The sequence below is a fragment of the Ambystoma mexicanum genome, chromosome 4p, assembly GCF_040938575.1.
Source record: "Ambystoma mexicanum isolate Mex_15411 chromosome 4p, UKY_AmexF1_1, whole genome shotgun sequence".
In the NCBI taxonomy this organism is placed as follows: domain Eukaryota; kingdom Metazoa; phylum Chordata; class Amphibia; order Caudata; family Ambystomatidae; genus Ambystoma; species Ambystoma mexicanum.
The window spans coordinates 738,277,811-738,301,687 of NC_090927.1; the positions used below are offsets into that span (position 1 = coordinate 738,277,811).

Here is a 23,877-nt window from a genome sequence, read left to right on the forward strand (position 1 = left end):
GACATTCCCCCTGGTGTTGTGAACTCTGAAATGAAGCCAAGAAAGAGCCTGAGCAAGGCCAGGAGAAGGGAGACATTCCTCCTTGTGTTGTGAACTGTGAAGTAAGTCAAGAAAGAGCCTGAAAAAGGTCAAGGGAAGGGAGACATTCCCGCTGGTGTTGTGAACTGTGAAATAAAGCCAAGAAAGGCCAGTGGAAGTGAGTAATTCCCCCTGGTGTTGTAAACTGTGAGAGCAAAGCCAAGGAAGGCCAGGAGAAGGGAGTCATTCTCCTGGTAGTTGAGCTTGCAAGGAGGATCATTGGGGAAGGGAGTCATTGCGCCAGGGATAAAGAAATAGTGAACTGTGATAGATCAGCAATCCGGTTGGTTTGTGAAGTACTAAAACTAGGGGCTAGGAGTCATCCCCCTGGTGAGGAACTTACAACCAGAACTGTGCCAGCAAGTCCAGGAGGAGGAAGTCATTCTCCCTGACTAAGAACAATGGTGCAACCTTCGAGTTAAGATATAAGTGTAAGGGACAGAGATAGGGACGTTTTGACACACAATGGTGGACTCTTTAAGTCACAAAGACATCCTGACAACTGACCCTTTAGTTGAGGCAGAGATACCCCTCATAGACATAGGGAAAGATAGGTTTTCTCTTTAGTTTTATACTGAACTATAGCAATCACTATGCCACCTGTGTGTCAGTCTCCTCCTTCTGCACCCGTACAAATGTGACAGTTGAACTAAACATTAGAACTATGCCCTGTAGTAAGCAATGTTTTCTTGCAATCATTATTATATTCTCAAATGTTTTTAATGATTCCTTGGATGTAATCATCTATTATTCACTTGAAAGTATAACAACTTGGTAAATTCCTCAGTATTTTCTTAAAAGCATACATTACTTTCTTCTTTGTGTGAAAAGAAAGTGCACTTTTCTGCTTGGTGTGTGTGTGTGTGTGTTGATCTTCCTAGATTTGCGTTTGGTAATTTGTATTTGTATTGTATTTATATTTATTCATTTATAGTGCGCACCTAACCCGGGGGTAGCAGGGCGCAAAGGCATCAAGAGGTTTGCGAAGCTTGTTACATACAGAGGATGAAGTCCAGCTGAGGTTACATAGTTGGAGCATCAAAGACAATGAAAGCCGGTGAGGCATGAGTTACAAGAAAATACAGATACAAAATGAAGGTTATAACATGGATTATAGCTACACAGGTCAATTGACCACGTGAGTGTTCAGATTTACAGTCATAGTAGTGTGGTGACAGGGTACGTTTGACTATGCTGTTCATGAACGTCATGAGAAGAGGTGTAGCGTATCTGTTTGACATGTCGCTGTCAATGTGAGAGGGGGAGTGATCTGATTTACTGCCATGAGGGCACTTGAATTTACGTCAATGGCTCAACGGATAAGATTAGCATAAAATGGTGGTTTCTGACCCGTAAGTTTTGCATTTGTGTAAGATGCAATGGAAACATTTTTGGATAGATCGTTGCATGCTCAAAAATACATGCCCGAACCATTGGTCCAATACAATTCTTGAGAGAACTTTCCCGTTAAAAGTTTGTTGTTGATTTTTACCAGGTTTTGTTGTGCTTTACACACGCTACATTGACCTCCCTTAAGAATCAATATGTGTATCAATAACAAGCAGTGGACCATATTGGAGGAAAGCTACATAAACTCTCTATATATAAAGCAGACAATCTGTTAGTTTGTTCCTTTTACAATTACACACCGTTCCACCAATCTGCACCAAATTTTGCAAAGTTCTGTGTTAGGACCCTCTGTCTACATGAAATTTGGACACCTCACCCTGGATTTCAGCCCATTCACACATGAGGCGGTTGCCTGAAATCATTCAAACATCAATGTGGTCATAGAAGAACCCGACAAAGCACAATTTTGAAAAAAAAACTCTTTTTATTCATTTTCGACAACAACAAAAGCAAAACAGGTAAACAAACCCCAACTCCCCCCCACAAGCAGCATTAACCAGTCCTTGAGCCGTAACACCCTAAGTCAGTCAAATGGGCTCATAATTTAAAAACATTCCCAAGGTTGACCCCCACTTCCCCCTCCCTCTTCCCCCCCTCATTTACCCCTAACCCATCCCCTCCTCAAAAAGTACACAGGGAATCTACTGCAGAACCAGGAGCCGCAAACGCTGAGGGTGCGACCCAATTCGGAAATCGTCCTTAAGAAACACCATAATTTCCTCCCAATCTGTTGCAAAAGAGGGAAGTTTATCGTCCATAGCGTACGTTGCCCATTCAAGAGCCATAATTTCCCAGAGCTTCCGCAGCAAATCCCTCATAAGGGGTACCTCAGCGCTCCTCCATCTTTGCGCTATTACTGTCATAGCTGCGAGCACAAGGATCACCCTTGCCCTCTCCCTAGATCTAGACTCCCCCAGGGTAGTTCCCCCTCCTATACCCAAGAGGGATAGCTGTGGTGGTCTGCTACCCCCCACCCCAAATGCCTGCTCCTGGGCCTCTTCGAATTCCTGCCAAAAGGGCCTGATTGCGGGACAATCCCACCAAATGTGTTGCGCGTACCCTCCAGACCACAGCCCCTCCAGCACCTCCCTGAGGTGTCAGTAAAAAGCTCCCGAAGACGTGCAGGGGTATAATGCCACCCAAACAAAATCTTATACCACATTTCCTGGATTTGGGACGCCCTCGCCAGCTTGGGGAACTTCCGCCATAGCATCTCCCAATCCCTGTGTTCAATACCCCTACCTATGATTTGCTCCCACCTGCCCATGTAACACCATTGGCTTCTGATGGTGGCATCATCCAGGATTCTGTATAAGTTAGATATTAGTCCCTTGGACCCATCATTGGATAGAAGAAACTTCTCAAAGATCGTCTTTCCTCTCGTCGCCACCTGCTTATTCACTGTGTGCAATGCCCAATGCCGCAGCTGCGCGTATCTGAGCCTGTCCCCTTCAGTTACCCCATATTCCCCATATTCCCTCTTGCACTTCTCAAATGAGAGTATTCTTTCCTCACAGAATAACTTGCCCAGTCGTGAACATCCCCCTTCCTGCCACCGCGTAAACGCACCAACCTCCAGCCCCGGGGTAAACAGAGGCGTGAAAGGGGATGGGAAGGTCGTGATCCCCTTTGTTCTTACTAGCTTGTCCCAATTCTCTGCCATCAATTTCGTTACGGAGCTTTCATAACGATGCCACGGCCTTAGCTGCCTAGGGAGCCACAGTACCTCCGCGAGAGTGTGGTGCGCCACCGCTCTATCCATTTTCACCCACTGTTTGTCCCATGTGGCCTCCCCTTCCCGAAGCCACTCTCTAATTAGTCGCCGCTGTGCAGCTTCATAATATTGCTGGAAATTTGGTAGCGCCAGGCCCCCCTCCCGTCTGGATGCCATCATCAGCTGCCTACTGACTCGTGCTTTCCTCCCTACCCATATAAATTCACTGGTCAGGGATCCCAACTCCTTAAAGAAGCCCGCGGGTACTGCCTGCGGTATTGCCTGAAAAAGGTACAGGAGGCACGGCAAGGTCACCATTTTAACTGCAGCTACCCTATCCAGCCACGACACTCGGAGAGCCCTCCACCTACGATAGTCCCCCTTGATCTCTCTCAACAATGGTGGATAGCTGGCTTGATACCAGCCAGCTAACGATGGTGTAATCTTCACTCCCAAATATTTAATGCCTCCCGGACTCCACAAGAAGGGGGTACCCGCTCTGAGTGCCTCCCGATCCCCTGAGTTTAGAGTCAAGTTCAAGAGCTCTGATTTGCCCAGATTAATCTTCAAGCTGGAGGCTTCCCCAAATTCCTCCAGCAACTCCCTACTTGCCTGGATCGACTCCCGGGGGGCAGTCAGTGTCAGGAGCATGTCTTCAGCGAATGCTGCAACTTTCTGTTCCCTCCCTCCAAATGGAATACCCCTTATTGCCCGTCTCTCCCTAATTGCCTGTAATAGTGGCTCAAGATAGATTGCCTAGAGCAATGGGGACAAGGGGCAGCCCTGCTTAGTACCCCTGCTCTGTGTAAAAGGCTGCGACATGACCCCATTCACCGCTATTCTCATGGTGGGTCCCTGGTAGTTAGCCCGGACCATGCGCAGGAACTCTCCATCGATGCCCATTTTTTGCATTGTCCTGAACAGAAAGGTCCACTCCACACGGTCAAATGCTTTTTCTGCGTCTAATGATAAGAGTACTGCGGGAGTTCCTGTGCTGTCTGCCTTTTCAACTAAATGGGCCACCCTCCTGATGTCCGCGGTTTGCCGACCCTTGATAAACCCCGCCTGATCCGGATGGATCAGCTCCGGGAGAAGGCCCTCCAACCTATTAGCCAGGATCTTCGTGAATATTTTAGCATCGATGTTAATTAGCGCTATAGGGCTATAGGATGCCCTCTCTTCAGGGTCCTTGCGCGGTTTCAAAATAAGGGTCAGTCTCGCCTCCTCCATGGATGGGGATATCCTCCCCGTTAATCTAAACGTATTAAAAAGGCTGCTCAAATGAGGGACTAGAATGGGTGCAAAGGTTTTGTAGAAGGCCACAGTGTATCCATCTGGGCCCGGAGCCTTGTTCGGCGGAAGGGCACAGATCACTTTCCTCTCTTCTTCCTCTGAGATTTCCCTGTTAAGCAGGTCAAGCTCCTCCTTTCCGATCTTCCCCAATTCCATTCTATCCAAGAATTCCCTCTGTACACTGACCGGGGGCCCCTGCGACGCATAGAGGGACTCGTAGAATTGCACCAAAACCTCCTGCATCTCTCCCAACCGCGTCACCCGGTCCCCCGCACCCGTCTTCAGGGCTGTGATTGCATTTCTAGACTGGGCTCCTCTCAGCAATCGCACGAGGAGTGCGTCCGCCTTATTCGCTTTCGCATAAAATTTCTGGCGGACGCAAAGTAGCGCCCCTTCAGCCTTTTTAGTGCGGAGAAGTTCCAGCTGCCCTAAAGCTCTCCGATACTCCCTCATTGCCCCCCTGGATGGGGTAGCTCCTGCCTGTTGCCCAGCCTTCTTGACTTCCCCCTCTAGCTGCGCTTCGAGCACAGCAAGTTGTCTCTTCCTCTGCACCGCAGCTGCTATAAGCTCCCCCCTCAACGTGGCCTTAAAAGCATCCCATCTCATCCCATTGCTCGTGTCTCCCCTCTTGTTAAGCTCAAAATAGGTCTTGATCTTTTCCCTCCATTTCTTGCCGGATAAGGGGCTCTCTGATGAGATATCTCCAAGACGATACCCCCTTCGCTCTATGGCCCAAAGGCATCCACATCGAGACCACTTTGTGATCCGCTATGCCAATAGGGCCCGTAAAAACTTCCCCAATTCTACCCACCAGGCTAGAGGAGACCCATATGTAGTCAATCCTTGATTGAGACCCATGAACCCCGGATAGAAAAGTATAGCCCTCCTCCTCCCCCTTTAGTTCCTGCCAAACATTCCGTAGGCCTACTCCACCTATTTTCCCCTTGAGACTTGAGGACATCACTGCCCCTCCTCCTCTCGCGGGAGCCCCTGACCTGTCCCTATCCCTCTCCCAGGCTATGTTAAGGTCCCCCAGTAAGGCTATCTGCCCCCAGGCCTTCTCTTCCAAAATGCCCAACACACACTTCAAAAACTGCTCTTGGTCCGAGTTCGGGGAGTAAACCACTGCTAACGTATATGGGACATCTTGATGAGATCTTTAACTATAATATACCCTCCCTCCTTGTCCCTTATGGTGTCAGTTATCCTAAAGTCTACCGAGTCTCTAATAGCCTAGACTACCCCCCCCCCCCGACTTACTACTCCCCGAGGCGTGTAGAATCTGGTCAAACCCCCTCAATTTCAAACGCCCCTGGTCTTTTTGCTGAAGATGTGTCTCCTGTAGAGCCAGAACGTCTAGCCTCTCCTTTCTAGTAAATTGCTCCAATTTCTTCCTCTTGAGCGGGGTATTCAATCCCCTCACATTATGCGTCAGCCACTTGAATCCTACTCATACCGCCGCAGCCCGCAATCCGCCCCCCACTCCCCTTCCCCCCTAGTACCAGAACCCGCGAACATGGAGCTTGCTGTATCTTTGCGCAACCCACCCTCCCGCTTCCCCCTACAGTGGTTTGATTGGCCACCAGCCCGGGTCCGAGGCTCGAGCCCCTGCTGCTTGTCCCCCCTTCCCCATCCCCCCGCCCACCACCCCCCAAAACTCCAACAACTGTCCCCCTTCCCCCTCCCCGAAGGGCGTGCCCTTCCCGCCCCCTCCCCTTCTTTCTCGGGTATACCCACCCTTCCTGATTCATAGATGATTGTTCCCCCCCTTGCCATTTACCCCTTTTGAGGCCCACCACCCCGGTAACTCCCATTGGCTTATGTTTCCATCTGCCCCCTCCTTCCCTCCTCAGTCGGGCTGTTCATGCTCCCCTCCTTGCTCGATTTCCCGCTCGGCCTCGCCCCCACCGTTAACCACAGCCAGGGTTTTGGCTCCGCCCCCACACGCTCGGGTCGCCTCCCCGTGCTGGTAGATGCCTCCTCAAAATCCAGACGGAGGATGTCCGCACCTTCTTGCAGAGTTGTTATGTGCTTTTGAGCCCCTTCCCACTCAAACACCAAGCCAAAGGGGAAGGTCCATTTATATTTAATCCCCTTGTTGTTGAGTTCCTTAAGGACCGGGCCCATTAGGCGTCTATTTAGCAGAGTGCTGCTCGCCAAGTCCTGGAACAACACGATATAGTGACCACTGAATTGTATCGGCTCTTGCTTTCCTGCCTCCCGGAGAACTGCTTCCTTTTGGGTGTACCTGGCGAAGGCTGCCAGGACGTCCCGAGGTCTCTGCGCCGCTCCTCTGCCCCCTCTGGCAACCCTGTGGACCCGGTCTAACTCCACTGCATCTGGGGGCGATATGTCTAGGATCCCAGCAAAAATTGTTTGCACCACCCCCTTAAGATCCTTGTCTCGGACCGTTTCCGGCAGCAATTTAATCCGTATGTTAACTCTGCGAGACCTATTTTCCATGTCCTCCATCTGTATCTCAAGATTCTGTGTGGCCACGTCGAGTCTATCGATCGCCTCACTGTGCGCCGATACTTCCTTGTCCATCTCCTGCAACCCTCTCTCCAGGAGGTCGGTCCGCTCGCCCTGCTGCCGCAGCTCCTGCTTAATCTCCCCTAGGGCCCAGCTGAGATCCGACCGCATGAGCTGAAACTGTTCCTGAAACGTTTTTGTCAGACTGGTTTGTAGGGCTAGCATCTCGCCCCTAATGTCTTGCCTTGATAACATGGGTTCCGTTTCCCCTTCAAGCGGCATGTCCGTGTCCTCCGTGCTGTCACACACACTTTTGGCCGTCTCCTTTCTCTCTTGCAGTGGACAAATAGTGGGGAGGGTACCCGAGGCGTCCCCCGGGGTCCGCAGGGCCTTCCCGCTCTTTCCTTTGTTTTTGGTGGCCATCCCAATATGTGGTTCAAATACGGGGATCTCACCACCGCTCAACTCTAGACGCCCCCCTGGGACCGGGCGCCGCCACCCCAGATGACCAGGTGATCTGCTGGCCTGTTGTTGTTGCCGCCTGTACCTGGGCGCCTGTTCCACCTCCTGCCGCGTCCTCCTTAGGGCTCCCCTAGCCTCTCTGGCTGCCCCACTAGGAGTCTGCACCTTCTCCGAGGACCGGCGCCCCTCAGATGCGAGCACCCCCCGGCGCCGCCTCCAAGCCCGGATCAGAGTTCCCAATGATTTCCTCCGCCAGGGTGAGTGGGGACCCCGCTTGGCGCAAGTCGGGACCCACCCCACGGGCCACACTTCTTTCAAGCCCTGCCGCTGTCCGTGAGATGCACCTCTGGCGAAGCGCCGGCTCCAGCCGCCAGCTGCGGGCCCCGGGAGACCAACCCCCAACTCTCACAAGGGCGATTCCCCCCCAGTCCTCCCTCCCCCGGCCCTTCTGAGCCGCTCTCCTAGTCCTATAGCCGGTCGTGCTACTCCCAAAGGGAAGCGGGGAAGCGGTTTTCAACTGGGCGCAGGCCCTCCTCTGCAACCCTCCTCTGCAGCAATCTGGGAATCCAAGCGAGCTCCGTATCCCAGGCGTGGGTGCTCCCAAAGTGGACCCCCGCTCCTCGGTCGGCGACTCACCGTGTCCTGCCGGGCATCCGCTACGCCTGGCGCCGCCGCTCCTCCTTCGCGGGTGGGTGCAGGCCGGGAGTCCACCCGCCCACACTGCTGCTATGCTGCGCCGGCACAGATCACAAAGTTTGGGGGAGCCACCACTGAACCGCCCAGCCGCGGCAGTTCCCAGGCGGCCCAGGGGCACACTCCCTCTGGCGCCACTCGGACTTTGCAGTCCCTCCGCAGCTAACACCGCACAGCCTCCCGCCGCGGGCGCTCCTCAGCCGCGGATGCTCCCGCCACGCCTTCCAGGTCGCGGGCGCTCCTCTCGTCCTAAGAACGTTTAAGGCTGACACGGCGGCCCCCGGTAATGACCGTGCGCGGGGGATTACTCTGTGTCGTTCGGTATGCCAATGCACCAGGGCTCCTCTGCTTCACTTGGCCACATAAAATTCAGCTCACAGACCGGGTGGTGGGCTCAATCCCAAGTCTGGGGCACGGGAGCTCCGCCAGCACGACTACTCCCTACAGGCGGCCATCTTGAATCTTCGACAAAGCACATTTTAATCATCTTGGCGGGAAGAACAAAAAACAAAGCTCCCTATGAGATATCAAAAACCACGTTTCAGGGCCCTAGGAAGCAGCGTTTCTGAGATATGTGCACAGCAACGCACTGCGCCACTTCAGGGTGATGCGACAGGAGGGGAGAGCGTACAGAAGGTCCCATTATGCTGCAGCACGCCAACTCTTGCCTTCTCTCCATGTCTGCTCCAGGGTATGTGTTAGAAAAGATTTCTCTTCTTTTCTTCCATAGTCCACAGACCAGCAAACTTTTTGTAATTGTTTCAATATCCAAACCTGACTTTTAAAAAAGTGGAGCACAGCCTTCAGCTGCACTCCACTGGGCTTTAGCTCATTGTTACAGGGAAACTGGTACATCCGTCAGGCTGTCAGTACTGAGAAACTTTGTTTTTCTTAGTCATTCGACTTTGTTCCCACTTGTTGGTAACTTTTTATCATTGCGCAAAGTACCTTACAGTACAGCGCAATGGGGTCATTGTGTTTTATGCCCCTAGACACCCTCCAAGGAATTTGTGGTGATTGTACAATGTGCCTTGGAACAGACTGGTGGCAGTCGTAGCTTTTTCTTGTATTTTGTTAACTTTTCACTGAGCCTTACCATGCTTACCGCGTTTGGCTCATGACTCTGACTAGTGTTTAGAATGGCTGTGCCTTGAGGTCTCTTGTCAATTCCTTTGGCCATTTTGTCCCTTGGCCTTCCTCCCGTCCTTCTAGGGCTGGGACTTCCTTATTTGGGCATGCAGTTGCCTGCAAAGGCCGCTTCTTTCACAGGTCCCTGCAGGTTATGTGTGTAGGTACCCAGGAAGTAGGCTTGGACTGCCTGGTCCCAATCAACACTACTGGTGCCAGGGTGTCTGGTGTGCAAGAGAGCATGAGAACCCCAGTGGTCCCTGATTGGACCACTGCTGGTGTGCATGCATGGAGCAGATCTTGCCATTGGTGGGCTGGGTGCGAGTACTCACCTGACTGTGGATAAGAAGAGGGGTTCTACATTCATTCCAGCAGATCAGCCACAGATCAGAACCGATCTGAAGAAGGAGCCAAGTATCCTGAGGAGCCGAGCAGACCAAAGGACGTTCCTGAGACACACTTGAAGAGGGCAGGCACCCGAATCCCACTGTTGTCCCAGTCGAACTGTGAAGGTGCTTCGAACACTTGAAGTTGTGTGAACAACCACTCTCGACGTCTCCTGGTAACCCTGGAAGTGAGCCTGTTTGGAAGTGTCCCTGGGCCATCCACTGGGCTGTCCAGCTTAATCCATGGTTGCTGTGCAGGAGCATCACCATTTTGAGTTTTGATTTGAGACTTGGGGAATCTCAGCTAGTCATACTGCGAGAGTTGGAGTCCCCTGCGTCACTGTGCGACAGTGACGGTCGCTGAAGGCGATTTTACCACATTCCTTCCACTGCACTGAGGCATGCTGCATCAATGTTTTCTTCCTTCTTCATCCGAATCAAGAGTAGCAGCTCCTATCCCATACCAGACCTGTGTCCGCACACGCAGCGCCTGTGCATTTGGAAACCGAACCAAGGGCGGGAAATTGTATCTCTGATGATCACCTCTAGACCTGGTAAGCCTGGACCAAAACGGAGCTAAAGGCGGCGAAGAGTGAAGGCACCTACCGGTGGCTCTTTGTTCATCCAAATGCATTTGCACATTGAAGGTTTTTGTTGGCCTTCCTGCTGGCTTGGGTAGTATTTGCTTCCTAAAGTCCTCCGAAAGTGGGAACAGCTTTGTTCATCATAGCAGTTCCTCTCATAACTTTCACCCCTTCAGAATTCTTCGCCTAACTTTTTCCTGCTCTCTAAGAAGTACTTTACACACAACTGTGCACTTTTACTCACGCATTGAACAATGAGTGCAAGGGTCCATTGATTTTAGGGCTGGACTTATAAAGTTAGGGTTGCCATCTCTGAAGACTGTTAGTGCTACTAAAGTTATTCAACCTTTTTCATTGCAGGTATTGGAGTGCTTAACTTTCTCACACTAACTCCGGTGAGCGTATATTTATTATGTAGTGTGTTGCTTGTGTGGTGATTTACTATTGCATTTCATAATTAATTTGTGTTGTTATTGGGCCTATAATAAATAGTATATTTTTGTATACTATTGTCTAATTGTAATTCTTGGTGTTTCACTGTTTGTGCTCATTGGAGACCCCTGACCACCCTTACTCCTCCTGAGATTTAGATGTGACTGCTCTCCAAGCTACTGTGAATTGGTCTGGCTATCTTCCCATAAGTGTTCCCCTGTTCATGTAACAAGGGTGGCCTCTTAAACATCTGTGCACCAGGGCAGAGTTTAGAAATCCATTCTAACGGTATGTCAGCCAGCCACACGCACCCATTCTCAGTGCAGTTTACTTCAGAGTGCAAAGAACATCAAATGATAAGTGACTCGGAACAATTACCTACAGGATGATTGATTTTCAGCAATTGATAATAGTGTTATCCAGTCTGTCTACAGATCCTGTGCTGCGTATGGGTACTTTTTGCTGATAATTATTATTATTAAAAAGCTGGTGTTCATATATTGCTATGCTCATGAATTAAGATAATAGAAGTACTTGCTGATGTGAGAGTGTATCAAAATAAATATGTTGTTGATGTAAAAAAAAAAGATTTTCGATGTTGTCAATGCCTGAACCGCATGATAATTATTTCCCTACATTTCAAACTATCCAGTATTATTTCCTGCGTTATTGACATTCAGTGTCAAGGTTTTACTTACATTACTTTACTTTCGAATCTCTTGTTGTCCTCAGAAAACATACTCTATTGCAACACAATATTTTCCAACAACAAGCCTTTTTTAGTAGCGATCATACCTTTTGGTCTTGTATTTGTGCTGCACTCTCAGAAGGACCACAGGAGGATGAAGAAATCAACTCTACTGGCAGGATATCTTCTTCAGTCTGTATACACTTTGTAGAAACTGGGTTTGGAGCTGCAATTAAAATTTAAACTGTTATATGCTAACACTGAAAATTAACAGACAGTGTTGTTTGAAAATGCGAAATAAGTTACTTACCTATAACTCCTCTTCTCTAGTATTGGTATGTTGCATGGATTTACATGCTCATGAATATTCCCCATTGTCAAACTGAGAATCCTTGGTAATATTAAAGCTTAAAATTGCTCGTCACTTATATAGCCTATTTCTGTCACTTTGGGTATACTGCCCCAGCCAATGACATTAGTCCTCCTTAGCTCTAACCCTGGTGGCCATCTTCAGATTTGGACGCGCACGTAATGTTGCAGTAGGAATCAAGAGGAGCCATCGAGGGATAGGAGCGAGGGTTGCATGTGAATCCATGAAAGATACCAATGCTGAAGAGCCGGAGTTACAGGCAAGTAACTTGTCCATTCTCCATCATTGTATCTTTCATGGATTCACATGCTTCTGAGTATGATTATACAGCAGTATATACACACAATGGGGGTCATTACGACTTGGGAGCAAAGGGATACCGGGCACCGGTAATGACACTGGTGCCGGTAAATCCCTTTGCGCCCAATTCCGAGGTCCCTTTGCGGGTCCTTCCTTAACGCCTGCTTTTAGCAGATGTTAAGGACGGGACCCGCAAAGGGATACCGGGGTCAATAACGGTACAGCAATTTGAGGTACCGTTATAGCCGCCTTCCCCCTTCCCATTGAGCCCTATGGGGCTCAAATGGGAATGGGGAATTGCATTTCAAATGGGGACTTACCGGTCCCACAAAGGGCGGAATGAACTGGTAAATCCCCATACCACAATGTCAGTGGCGGTACCAGTATTGGTGCTAGTCATGGCTAATAGCGCCATGACTAGCACCATCCTCGGAATGAGGGCCACTCACTGGGAGGCGGTATAGCTCTACAGAAGCAATTGAACTCATCTCTGGAACACTTAACTAATGCAAATAGGTTGCAGAGCACTGCCTGTCCGACACAGGACTCCACCCTGGAAAACCTGTCAATGCAGTAGAATCTCGTGAAGGTGTTGACTGACCTCCATGTAGCAGCCCAGCAGATGTCGAGCAGGGGAACACCAGATAGGTACGCTGTGGTAAAAGCTACGGTTCTGGTGGAATGTGCCCTTGGTCTGGCAGGGGTCTCCTTGCAAGTTGGTGGCAATGCGAGATACATCCAGGGAGCCACCTGGAAATGGAAGACTTAGCCAGGGCATTGCCTTTTCCAAAATGTCCGAATGAAACAAACAGTTGTGATGTCTTTCGGTACTTCTTTGTCCATGCAAGATAAAAGTTTAAAGCATGCGTGACATCCAGCTAGTGTAAGGCCCTCTCTGCTGGGGAAGTGAGAGCACAAAAGAAACCAGACACAAGCAAGGGTTTTTTCAGGTGGAACGCTGAGGAAACTTTTTAACATGAAGGAAGGATTAAAGTAGAGCACTAGCTTGGATTGGTGAAAAACCAGGTACGGCGGTTTACAGTTAGAGGGCTTACCGCTCACCTACGTGCTTGGCAGCCATAATGGCCACCAAAGAAGGCAGTGTTCCATGATAGAAAATGCAATGGAGCCCAATGAAGAGGTTCAAATGGAGGACCCATTAACTTCAAAAGAACAACATTTGGTTCTCACGCTGGTGCTTGAGCTTTAACAGGAGGGAAAGCCTGTAAGAGACCCTTAAAAGATTCCTTGACAAGCATGTGGGACCATCGAGAAGGCCGGCCAGTAGTCCGAGTGTAGCGAGAAATGGCTGCTAAATGTACCTTAATAGAAGCATTTGCCAGGGACAGGAGATATGGCAAAACGTGAGCAGCTTTGTTCTGAAAAGGGTTGAGCTTTTGCGATTGACACCATATGGTAAACCATTTCCCTTTGTGCTTGTAGCCCAACAATGACGAGGGTGCCCTAACTTTTGCAAGAATGTTTATGCATTGTAACGGCAAGGTGAAGTTTCTGAATTCTTGGGCTGCAGGAGCCAAACCCTCAATGTTAGGTATGCTGGATCGTGATGCTGTAGAGGACGAGCCAACTACCTCTAACGGAAGTCCCGCCCCCATGTTGCCTATATGTTGGGAAAAAGCCAAAGCCAATAATCATACCTATACCACGAAAAATCTTTGAGACAAGGTATCCATTGAGAAAACTCTATATGCATGCACAAATAAATAACGGTCTTCTGGAAGAAGACCCAGAAGAAGTGTGAAAATGAACGAGAAAGAAGACTGGTGACGTCATGCAAAGTAGAACTGATGCACCCAGAAGAGATGCCAAATGAAGAAAGAATATAGTCTTTATAGAATCTTTTGACAAAGTATCGAAACAAGCAACATTTCGAGATCGAAATGAAGATTGCTTATGCAGAGAAGCATTGAAGAAAATGCAAAGTCATTTTACAATTGTACAGATGCAGTAATGCAAATAGACGAGGTAATCATGAGACTGCAGGCGTTGCACCAATGTATATTCATATGAGTGGACATAATCTGAATGTTCAACAATGCACTTTAGCAAACTTGAACCCCGTGAATGGAAAGGGCTTGAGGTGTGGCACAGTTAAATAAAACAGCTGATGGCGAAGGAGAATTCAAGAAAGGCTGGCTGGCCCAGTATCAAGAGTCAGGCTGCTGTAAACCTGGTTATCTGTTCGAGAAGGTACATGAACGTGAGAAAGAAGCAAGCTCCTGTTTGAGATGTAATGGAAAAACACTAGACGTGCCAAGAGTTCTTCATTTAATAGTATTTTATGCAACATAAAAACTCAAAACGTGGTCTACAGTTACATGGTTAGATGAAAATAGACTTTGGGCCGAGCTACACCCAAACCAGGAGATAAGGCCATGCCTTTACTTCCCTTTATTCCCATGCACAGTGAGCTTCTACAAGGACAAGTTCAAAGCTTTAATTGAATGGCAGACCACAGGAGTGATGATGGATGTGGGCTAATTGGGTAAGGAGGCATGACCAGGCCGACCTGTGCCAGCACCTGGGGTATCCGCTTGCATGCTGCTAGCGAGTGGAATATTCCAGAAGGGTACAAGTGTGCCAACAAATTGTAGAGGGCCAAGTAATACAGAGCCCTATAGTTTGAGAAGCCAATAGGGTGTTGTGTATTAGTATGACACAGAAGATGACTTGCACTTTGGATGGGCTTACTTGTCCACCTGATTTTAGAGAGCCAATCACAACCCCCTGCTATATAAATGTATACCTAGATATTCCTTTTAAGCCCATCACAATCCAGCTTAGGTTTTCTTAGTTTGCCACCGTAGTGACACATTTTTAATATAACAGTGTTGTTTTTTCATATGATGTTTGAGAGAAAACGAGCGGACGTCTGTTGATGTCCGTTGTTTTAGATAATTGTTAATAAAACAGTACTGTGTTTTGGCAACTTCCTGAGTCAGTCTGATTATTGATGTACGAGTACGTTCTGCATTCCCACCCATTTCTAGCATTGCTACCTGGGCTTAAAGGGGCCTAAGTACAAGGGTTCACGTGGTAGCAGAGGTAAGATGGGTAAAGATCCATCGACCAAGTAAGCTTTTAGGGGTCTCGTAATATCAGACATCCTCTGCCATTTAGCTGGAGGACCGCGAGGCTTCCTGTGGATAGCGGCCAACATAAAAACTCTTGCAAGATAAAAGATATAGGTGGTACAGGTCCCTCTTTCACAAAATCCCCTCCTGGTTTCCACAAGGAGCTGACTGGACCAAAGGTGACGGTGGCAGGTTGGAGGAGGAGACGATCCCAATGGTCAAGAGTTGAAAAGCGAATGGTGAGCAGATTGAGAAAGATGGCAAAAATAGATTAATAAAATTGGGGATTGTGATTGTAGTGAGAAAGTAAAGGGGGTTTGGTTGTTTAGCATATGACGAAGAGCGTCAGATACGGTATATGACGAGGTGCGTCAAGACGAGGAGCATCTAAAATAAGCCCAAAGTCCTACGTTCAAGGAACGTTTAGAAGAAGTTATTCCAAAATCCAAAGCAGATAAATAGACGATACACAGACAAGGTCTGTGAAAGGGAATAATTTACACTCCTATCTGAGTATTTTTTAGGAGCAAGAATAGCAGCGAGGAGCGCTGGGAAAAAGGTATACGTTGAAGCCAGCTAGACTGTCTGTTTGTGTATTTTGTGTATTCGGGAAAAAGTGAAATATCGAAGAGCGACAAATTATAGGTTGTGTTACGTAGAGATTGAGAGTCAAATCTATCTATTTAGTCATTGTCGACGCCGACCGAACAGGTAGATTGGAGTAAAGTGTGAAGTAGAGGCTTGGAGCAGCAACGATTGGTGCACACTCATATTTATTATTTTCATGAAACGTATTTTTGTCTAAAATAATGGTTAGTATCGACAGTCAATTGAGACTCGTCGCAATGGGGGACGTTACTCCACTAATGCACCTGTGTAATCAATTGCCAAAATGCACACCCAAGCTTAAGCAATACAGTGCAGAATGGGCTAAAGGCACGGCAGATAAAATGTTCATGACATGTCTACAAGGGGGAATCGTTGTCAAAAGCGGTTTTGCAACACATGACAACATATTTGCATGTTGCATACACGGGAAAGAAATTGTAAAAAAGATTAGCTAGCCTAGAGCTTTGGTAGATGTAACAGGAGTAACAGGAAGACCCGCTTCATGAGGACTGGATGCTTAACCAGTGTAAAGAGGGGGGTGTTGAGCCTTCTGCTCCCCTTACCTCGCCTGAAGTAAATGGCGATAGTGTAAAAAATTATGGAGTATATCCAATAAGGGAATTAAAAGCAGCAACAGGATATAGTAATCCGAAACATGAACTGCCTGCTTAAAGCTTACAGCAGTGACGAGAACCTAGAAAGGACTCCAGAAAAGGAAGTGATCTCTAAGGTCTCTAAGGTCTTACAAGACAGAGAGAAGAGTGAACAGCCAAGTGTGACCCTAGAGAAAGAACAGGAAATTAAGAGATGGAAAGGAGAAAAAGACAAGGCTGACGAGATAGCACTCATACAGAATGAATGGATGGGTGGACAGATATTGCTCACTTGATGAGAAGAGCATTGAGGAAGTAAGGCAAGGGGAAGATCAAGATGAACAGAAAGGACAAAGAACGAGAAAAATGAGTGAAAGAAGACGAGTATAAAAGAAAGAGTAGACAAAGGCGAGAGCACATGTATCAGGAAGAGCAGCTAAGAAAGGAAGAGAGAGCAGAAGAGCAAAGAAAACATGACAATAGACAAACAGCAATCGAATAACGAAACAGGCTAGAAAAGAAGAGAGAAGAGGAGGAAGAACAGAAATTAAGAGATAAAAGAATGCAAAGACACAGAGCTGAAGAGGTGCGTAGGGCGAATGAAAGAAGGGAAGCGAAACGACAGGAGGAGGAAAGGGTTAGAGGGGAAGCGAAGAAGCAAAGGGAATTTGATGAAGAAATGGAGCAAAAACGGAGACAGGGGGCACACAACATTGATCGCATTGAGAAGGAGCTGATGGAACCAAATCCAGTAGTATTATGGGGCGACAGAGGAGTTTCTCCCATCACAAGAGGCAATGCCAGGACCGTCTAGGGTAAAGCTAGATGGGAATTTTGAGATAGGAAGCATCGGAGCTAGGATCAACAAAGCTCATCAAGAGATGAGGACAAAAAGTAAATCGAGGAACAGGGGAAAAGAAGATCGATCTATAGATGTCCAGTCACGAGGCAAGGAGGAAAGCCTGTTTAGTCTGGAGCATAGAGCCTTGTTTTTGGACAAACTGACTTTAAACCGAGATGAGGAAGATGATAGCCATACTAGTTGGGGACAAGATATGTCAGAGGAAGACAGAGAAACCTTCCGTGGGGATGGGGGAGCAAATGCATGCGGTCCTGAGGGATGTTTTCAGACAGACAAGGAAGTAAGATGGTCGGATTTAGACCAACCGAAAAACAGGACGCCAGAGCCCATGGCGTATTCAGAGCGACCTAAAGGGCTATCTCATAGTGAGAGAGGTGAATCGCCACCATATGTTAGCAGGTTGAGGTCATTGCCAGATAGAAGGAGATCAGGAACCGTTGTCCCTACTATGGATAGGCAGACGATGGGAGCCGATTGCGATTTTGGAATTTCGCAGTTTCCTTTATTATAGAAAGGAAGGGTCAGACTGCAGTATATCTATCCCTGGCCCCAGATGGATACGGATAATTTAAGATGCAAACTTCCCAGCTTAACAGCGGGTACGGTGAAATGGATTTATGAGTTTGAAACAATGACAAAAAGAAACACTCTAGCCATAGGGGACATTAAGGGTCTTCTAGCAGCTATCCTTGGGCAAAGGGCTGATGACATTTGGACAAGAGCAGGATATTCAAGTGTCACAGCACAGAACACAGCGCATGATGAGGCGCCGTTTAATGATTGTAGGGCGGCAGCTTGGAAAACGCTTAGAGTACAATATCCTGATACGTGTGTAATTATGGCACGTAAGATGAAAGATGACGAAGATCTGCTTGCTTACATTCAAAGTATTGAAGAATGTTGAACTTTGGAAACGAGGGAGCTGTGGAGGAAATCAATACCAGTGTTTTACCACATTTTATGTCAAGGGTTGCCGGAACAAGTTCAGAGGCAGCTCAAGAAATTAGTGGGAATGGAAGCAAAGACATGGGCAGAAATACAGTTGACTATTACACATCATTGCCAATTGTTGCAAGAGCAAATAAGAAGGAGTATGCTAGAAAACTTGAGGAAGCTAAGTTAGTGCAGAGGAAACTGTCAAAGTACGCCATAGAGAGAGCAGTACTGACGAGCGGCGAAGGGTTAGGAATGCAGCAAGCAGCGGGTATGTCACAGGTGAATAATCAACGTCTGTTAGGGAGAATTCTCTGTTAAGGCTAATTTCCCAAACCTAGTGAGTCCCCCAGCAGTTTTGCTGGATTTTTGGGGTTTATTTTCTTCTCCTGCTAAGTGTGAGACTCTTCTTTCTCCCACTCTTAGACATGATTTGAGATATCCTTTGACTTTGTAATGTGTTTAATGGGCTATGGGGTCTTTTACTCCATAGGGTTTCATGTATTTTTGGTAAGTGTGTTACACAGCACCCTCAGTGCAGTAACACAGGGGTGTCATAGTGACCCCCAAACATAGACTCGATACCCTGGGACTGACTACTGTCTCCCAGGGCATGTATAGTCACCTTTGACTTTACTAGTCTTAAATTGTGAACAGAACCAGTACAAACCATCCTATTGTGGAAGTACTGGTAGGGTTATTTAGATTGCCCCTGCGTCTGTTTCTCGAGGGGGCACTGTGCAGTCCCCCCTCGGCGAGTTTCTGGCTGGTGGCAGTGGTTACCACGTGAAATATTCCACTGGAATATTTCCTATGGGATTTTCCCATTAATTTTAAACGCACCACTTTTTGGTGCAATGTTAAAGATACCGCCGGGTTATTTATTTAATATTCATTCCCCGGTTGGGTCTTTTTGCCAGGACTCAGTTTTAAAATGGCGTTTGTGTTTGCCTCTGTAACTCCAACCCAAGTCGAGCCCTTTGTTCCACTTTTGGCGGGCTTTTGCACAGAAGCCACCAAAAGTGGTGCCACTCTGTCTGGGTCTACAGGATATGTGGGAGGGGGGTTTAGGCACCCTGGACTGAGTTGCCTCGGCAACTCAAGTCGCACTCTTGTGTGATTGGCCCAGTGGTGAGCCGCCCCGCTCACCACTTAGCATGTTTGAGTGACAGCTAGGACTGATGAATGGGGGTTTTCTGCATAAAAGCAGGGCTTTGGGGACTGGAACTTCAGAAGTCGCCACAGGACCAAAGAATCCGAAGAGGGAGAAGCTGAGCCGACCTGCAACAACGACACCACCGGTGGAGCCCTCCTGAACCGTCTCACCACTTCCCAACGACAGAGAAGATCTTCATCCCGGATTGTCTTCTTCCTCTGAGCTGGTGGGGATAACCAGTTCGCCCTCTTTCCGCCTTCCTGGATTGTCTCGTGGTCGAATCGCCCGTGCCAAGCACCCCGGCGGCCGGATAGCCACACTTCACCACCAGTAATACCTTTTAACCGGGAAACTCTGCGGCTGGTTTCTTCCCTAGCAGTGCAACGACCTCCGGCTTTCCTCTATGTCGAGATCTTCTCTTCCCCTGGACAAAGCACCGATTTGCACCCGCTGCCAGGAACAACTGCCCCCGCTGGAGCTTTCTCACCATTTCAGGTACTGAGTCCCGCCTGGTCTCCCTTGCAACCGTAAATCCTTGACTTTCTATCCTGGGGTGACTTGGGACCTAGTAACTTTTCCTGACTTGATCCAACCCTTTTTGAACTCGTTACAAAGACTCTTTTAAAGTGCTATTCAACTGTGTGATCTTGGACACATTTCGCCTTGCTCTCACCAAGAGTGGGCCTGGCCTATGACTTTCTTGCTCCTCAGTAGACTCTGCCTTTTCTAACTTGCTCTGGTGCTCCTAAAGTGTTGGTATTATGCATGTTCCTAATTCTTTAATTCTTTTTGAAAACACTTATATGGAGTGCGCTTCTGGCACGAACAGTATTATCACACCAACAAAATAACTTTTTCAGTAGTATTTATTTTTTGCATTGAGATCATGCGTTTTCCTTCTTTATACATTGATACACATCCTTATAATTATTTCCTCTCAGTACACATCCTTATAATTCTTTCCTCTCAACACGTGTTTCCCCACGTGAAATACACGTGGTTCATCAGGAGAGAATCTAATTAAGAGAAGAATATTATACAAAAAGTAAGACAAGATTAACTCTTTTTTTATGTTCCTAATTCTGCCTTTTTCCCTCCCTTTTTAATTAACTTATTGGAGTGCCATCTTAGGTTAACCGCTCCCCTCTGTCTGAAAATAAGTGGTGTTTTAACTAAGACTTGTTCAATAAGTGATCAGGGATGTATATATATTAATAGTGACTGTGTTTGAACTTGCTTGCCATATTAGTGTTAGTGTATTTTTCAAAGTGTGTTTTTAAATAAATAATTATATACTTTTATACCCAAGCTCTGGTCAGTGTTTGCTTGTGCTACTGTATTTTGGTACCTATCTTGTATACTCTATATACTGTCTAACTCTTCTTGAGAGAAGTCTGGCTGCTCAGCCACAGCTACCAGGTAAATCTGGGTGGTACAGACTGCTACCAATTGGGTTTACTGCCAACACCTGTAGTCTTACGCCTTTTGCAGTGGTCCCTAAAGGAACTGCACAGGTTTCTGCCTAACAATGTCAGATGGACCAAGGAGGGAATGGGTACATGCCGAGAGGCAGGGGTACTGGTTTCAGAGGAAGATGAGGTTTCCAGAATAATCAAGGAGGCTTTCGGAATAACCAAGGTTTTCAGACTGTGCTGAATGATAATCAAAACATGCATGGAGGGCAGATTAGTAGACTCCCTCCTGTGTGTTGGACATGTGGAATGACAGGGCACATTGCGCGAACATGTGGGAGCCAAGGGTATGTACAGAATGGGCAATTCTCAAGAAGGGGGACAGCTTGGGGCATGGCTTGGAGCGGCCGCACGCAGTATGCTTTCCTAGAAGCTCCTGGCTGGCCCGATGCACATTGTGAGCTAGCGTCTTCTCCAGTCTCAATTTTTCGCTGAAATTGAGCCACAGCATGTGGGAGGACTAGCTGCAACTGCATGCTGAACGGTTTCCTGGAGGGGAGCTGATTTTCGATGTTCGGACATTGTAGGTCCAGCGGAGTCGCCAGCGGAAAAATGGCGGCCTCGCCACTGCTTCAACCGAGGATGCGGAATGGGGGAGGTGCGGCTGCAGGAAGATAGCGTGGGCCGCCGAGCGAACTGACTTAGGCGATCTCATGCCGCCTGAGAGTGGAGCGGCAGATGTCTGCTGCCCGAACCCCAGATGAGGGCACCGGGAGGCTCCCGGTTCACAGAGGACTCTGCTGCGGGGATCCTGCGGGGAGACGCCCGGCAGCTAAGGGAAGGAGGATCGGGGCAGCAGGAGCTGGGTCTCGGAGGTCCTTCACGAGACTGTAACTAGAGCTGGTCCCCTTCCCGAGGAGCCGCGAAGGTCCCAAGTCGCTTCCCCGAGTCATCTCGGGTGACCGCCAAGCTGTTCTGAGGTACGCCTACGTTGAAGGTCTGGAAAGCTGTGAGGCCCAGGGCTGAAACGCGCATACAGGAATTGATACCCGGTGGCCTGGCTGGCTCGGCTGTGGTGGGCGGTGCATTGGGGCCTCTACAGTGTCAGAGACTCGCAAAACAATTGTCCCGCTGCTGTGGCGTTATTTCCACTATACACCTGCAACAGGGCCGGCGGGAGGCTTGAGCGTGCACCGGCAGCTGTGGGGGGAGCCGACGTGGAGGAGCGGCACCCCGAGCAAACGTAGGATCAGCAACGGGAACGGCCTGATTGACCAACGCTTCCTCCGCCTTGATCCCAGACTGGCTGTACACTTCGCAAAAGCACTACATTAACATTAGTGTGGCCCGAACCATAAGGAAGGCAGTAACATTACAAATCGATCTCTGTCGGCTCTGATCAGCAGCACTCCTTCAGGGGCTCCGTCCGCCCTGCCTGATTTCACCAGCCATCGCACTCAGTCTGCCCGCCTGGCTCCGAGGGGCAAAATAAATAGGTGAATACATACCTAAGTGGGGAGTAGTACGGCAGTTGGGTGCCAGGATGTCGAGGAGTGGGAAGTTGTCCAAACAGACGGACATTGCGACATTAATGGCCATTTCACAGGGCCAACGATCCAAGAAAGGGGACATATCTGAGGGCCTCTCTGGGGGGGATGCCCCTGTCAGCGCAGCTTCAACTAACAGCAGTGCACAAATGGTGACCAAGGCGGATTTGCAGGAGCTACTCTCTGCACTGACAAATGAAATTCGCAAAAGTACAGAAGAAGTTATGGAAAAAATAACGTCCTTGGATAAAAGAGTTGGAGAGGTTGAGAGAAGGACGGCTGAGCTTGAGTCGGAAGTATGCGACCAGCGATTTGAGGGCGAGCTCGGCAGGGATAGAATCAAAGTGCTGGAGGAGAGGTGTGCCCTTCTTGAATCCAAGCAAGAGGATGCAGAAAACCGGTCACAGAGAAATAACATCCGTGTTCAGGGGATTCCAACATCGGTAGCAGACTCAGAGCTCAGGAACCATGTCTCGGAGCTGTTTAGATACATTATTACCCTGCCGGATGATGCACCACTAGAAATGGACCAGGTGCACAGATCAGCTCCGAGATCCACTGTAACGCTCACCTGATTCCCGTAGAGGCGCCGGTCTTGACTGGGCGTATACCGTATCTTCAAAGGTGATGTGTAACACACGGCTGGCTCTTTGGGCTGGACCTCTGTGCACTGTATGTTTGACTCGAAGGGTAAGATGTCTGCAGATAGAAAATATGGGATTAATGAACTGGGTTATTGAATGTCTCTCTCTTCTTCCCTTTCTCTTCTCCTGTAGGACCCCGAAGGTTAACGCTCTCACCTTAGGTAAGTGAACGCCGTGCTCTCCATCTGCCTCGGGGCAGGGTGCTGTAACCAGTTTCTTCACTGGATAAGGGGAGCAGGCCTCTTGACTTCAGAGGACTGCTGTCCGTCGTTTACTGCACGAACGGTAAGTTTCGAGTAATTCTAATGTCTTTAAAGTCTTTAGTAATGATGACTCTTGTTTTGCAGGGTTCCGGCGATGGTGGATGACGGGCTGAAGTGAGTTGAAGATGGAGCCCGTGTGGTGAATAGAAGCGCCTGGAAGCACGTAAGTAAGCGCTTGTTGCCTGCTTCACGATGCGCTCTAACTGTCTTTTTATTTTGCAGGTACAAGTTCGGAGCGGCTGCAGGGTGCCGGAATACCCACTGGGTTAGATGTGGAAAGGAGTAATGGCACGTGAGTATTAAAGTTCCCCAATGTCTTTAAACGCACCTTCTTTTGTCTTTCAGATGCGGGATGCAGCGCCGAAGGCCTCCGGAGCGTGCGAAGAGCTGGTAAGCTTTTGTCTTTCAGATGCCGGAATGCAGTGCGAAGACCTCCGGAGCATGCGAAGAGTAGGTAAGCCTTTGTCTTTCAGAATGCAGCGCGAGGCGTTGGTGACAGCCGATGGACCAGGTAAGAGATGCGCTGCCACTGAAGACCGTAGTGCTAACCTGTTCTTTCTTTGTCTTTACAGGTGCTGCTGAAGACTGGATTCCAGGATGGTAAGCCTTTGTTCCCTTAGGCCCAGGATCAGAAGCAGAAGACACGATGAGCGTTCTGCTGCAGAGAATGCAGAATAACGCAAAGCAAGATTCATCCATCGGGTGTGGTTTAAATAGCCTCCTGTAGTGCTTAGGTCCCTCCTTCCACAGCCA

At 48.5% G+C, this 23,877-nt stretch overlaps 1 protein-coding gene across 1 annotated transcript in view; it reads right to left on the reverse strand.

The window, feature by feature from the left end:
- Nucleotides 1-23,877, reverse strand: part of LOC138453438 (lebercilin-like) — a 1,169,225-nt gene that overhangs the window by 295,880 nt on the left and 849,468 nt on the right. Inside the window, exon 6 of the mRNA XM_069606292.1 lies at nt 11,448-11,566. Within this exon, the coding sequence (XP_069462393.1) occupies nt 11,448-11,566 (119 nt within the window). The remainder of the gene's footprint in view (nt 1-11,447; nt 11,567-23,877) is intronic.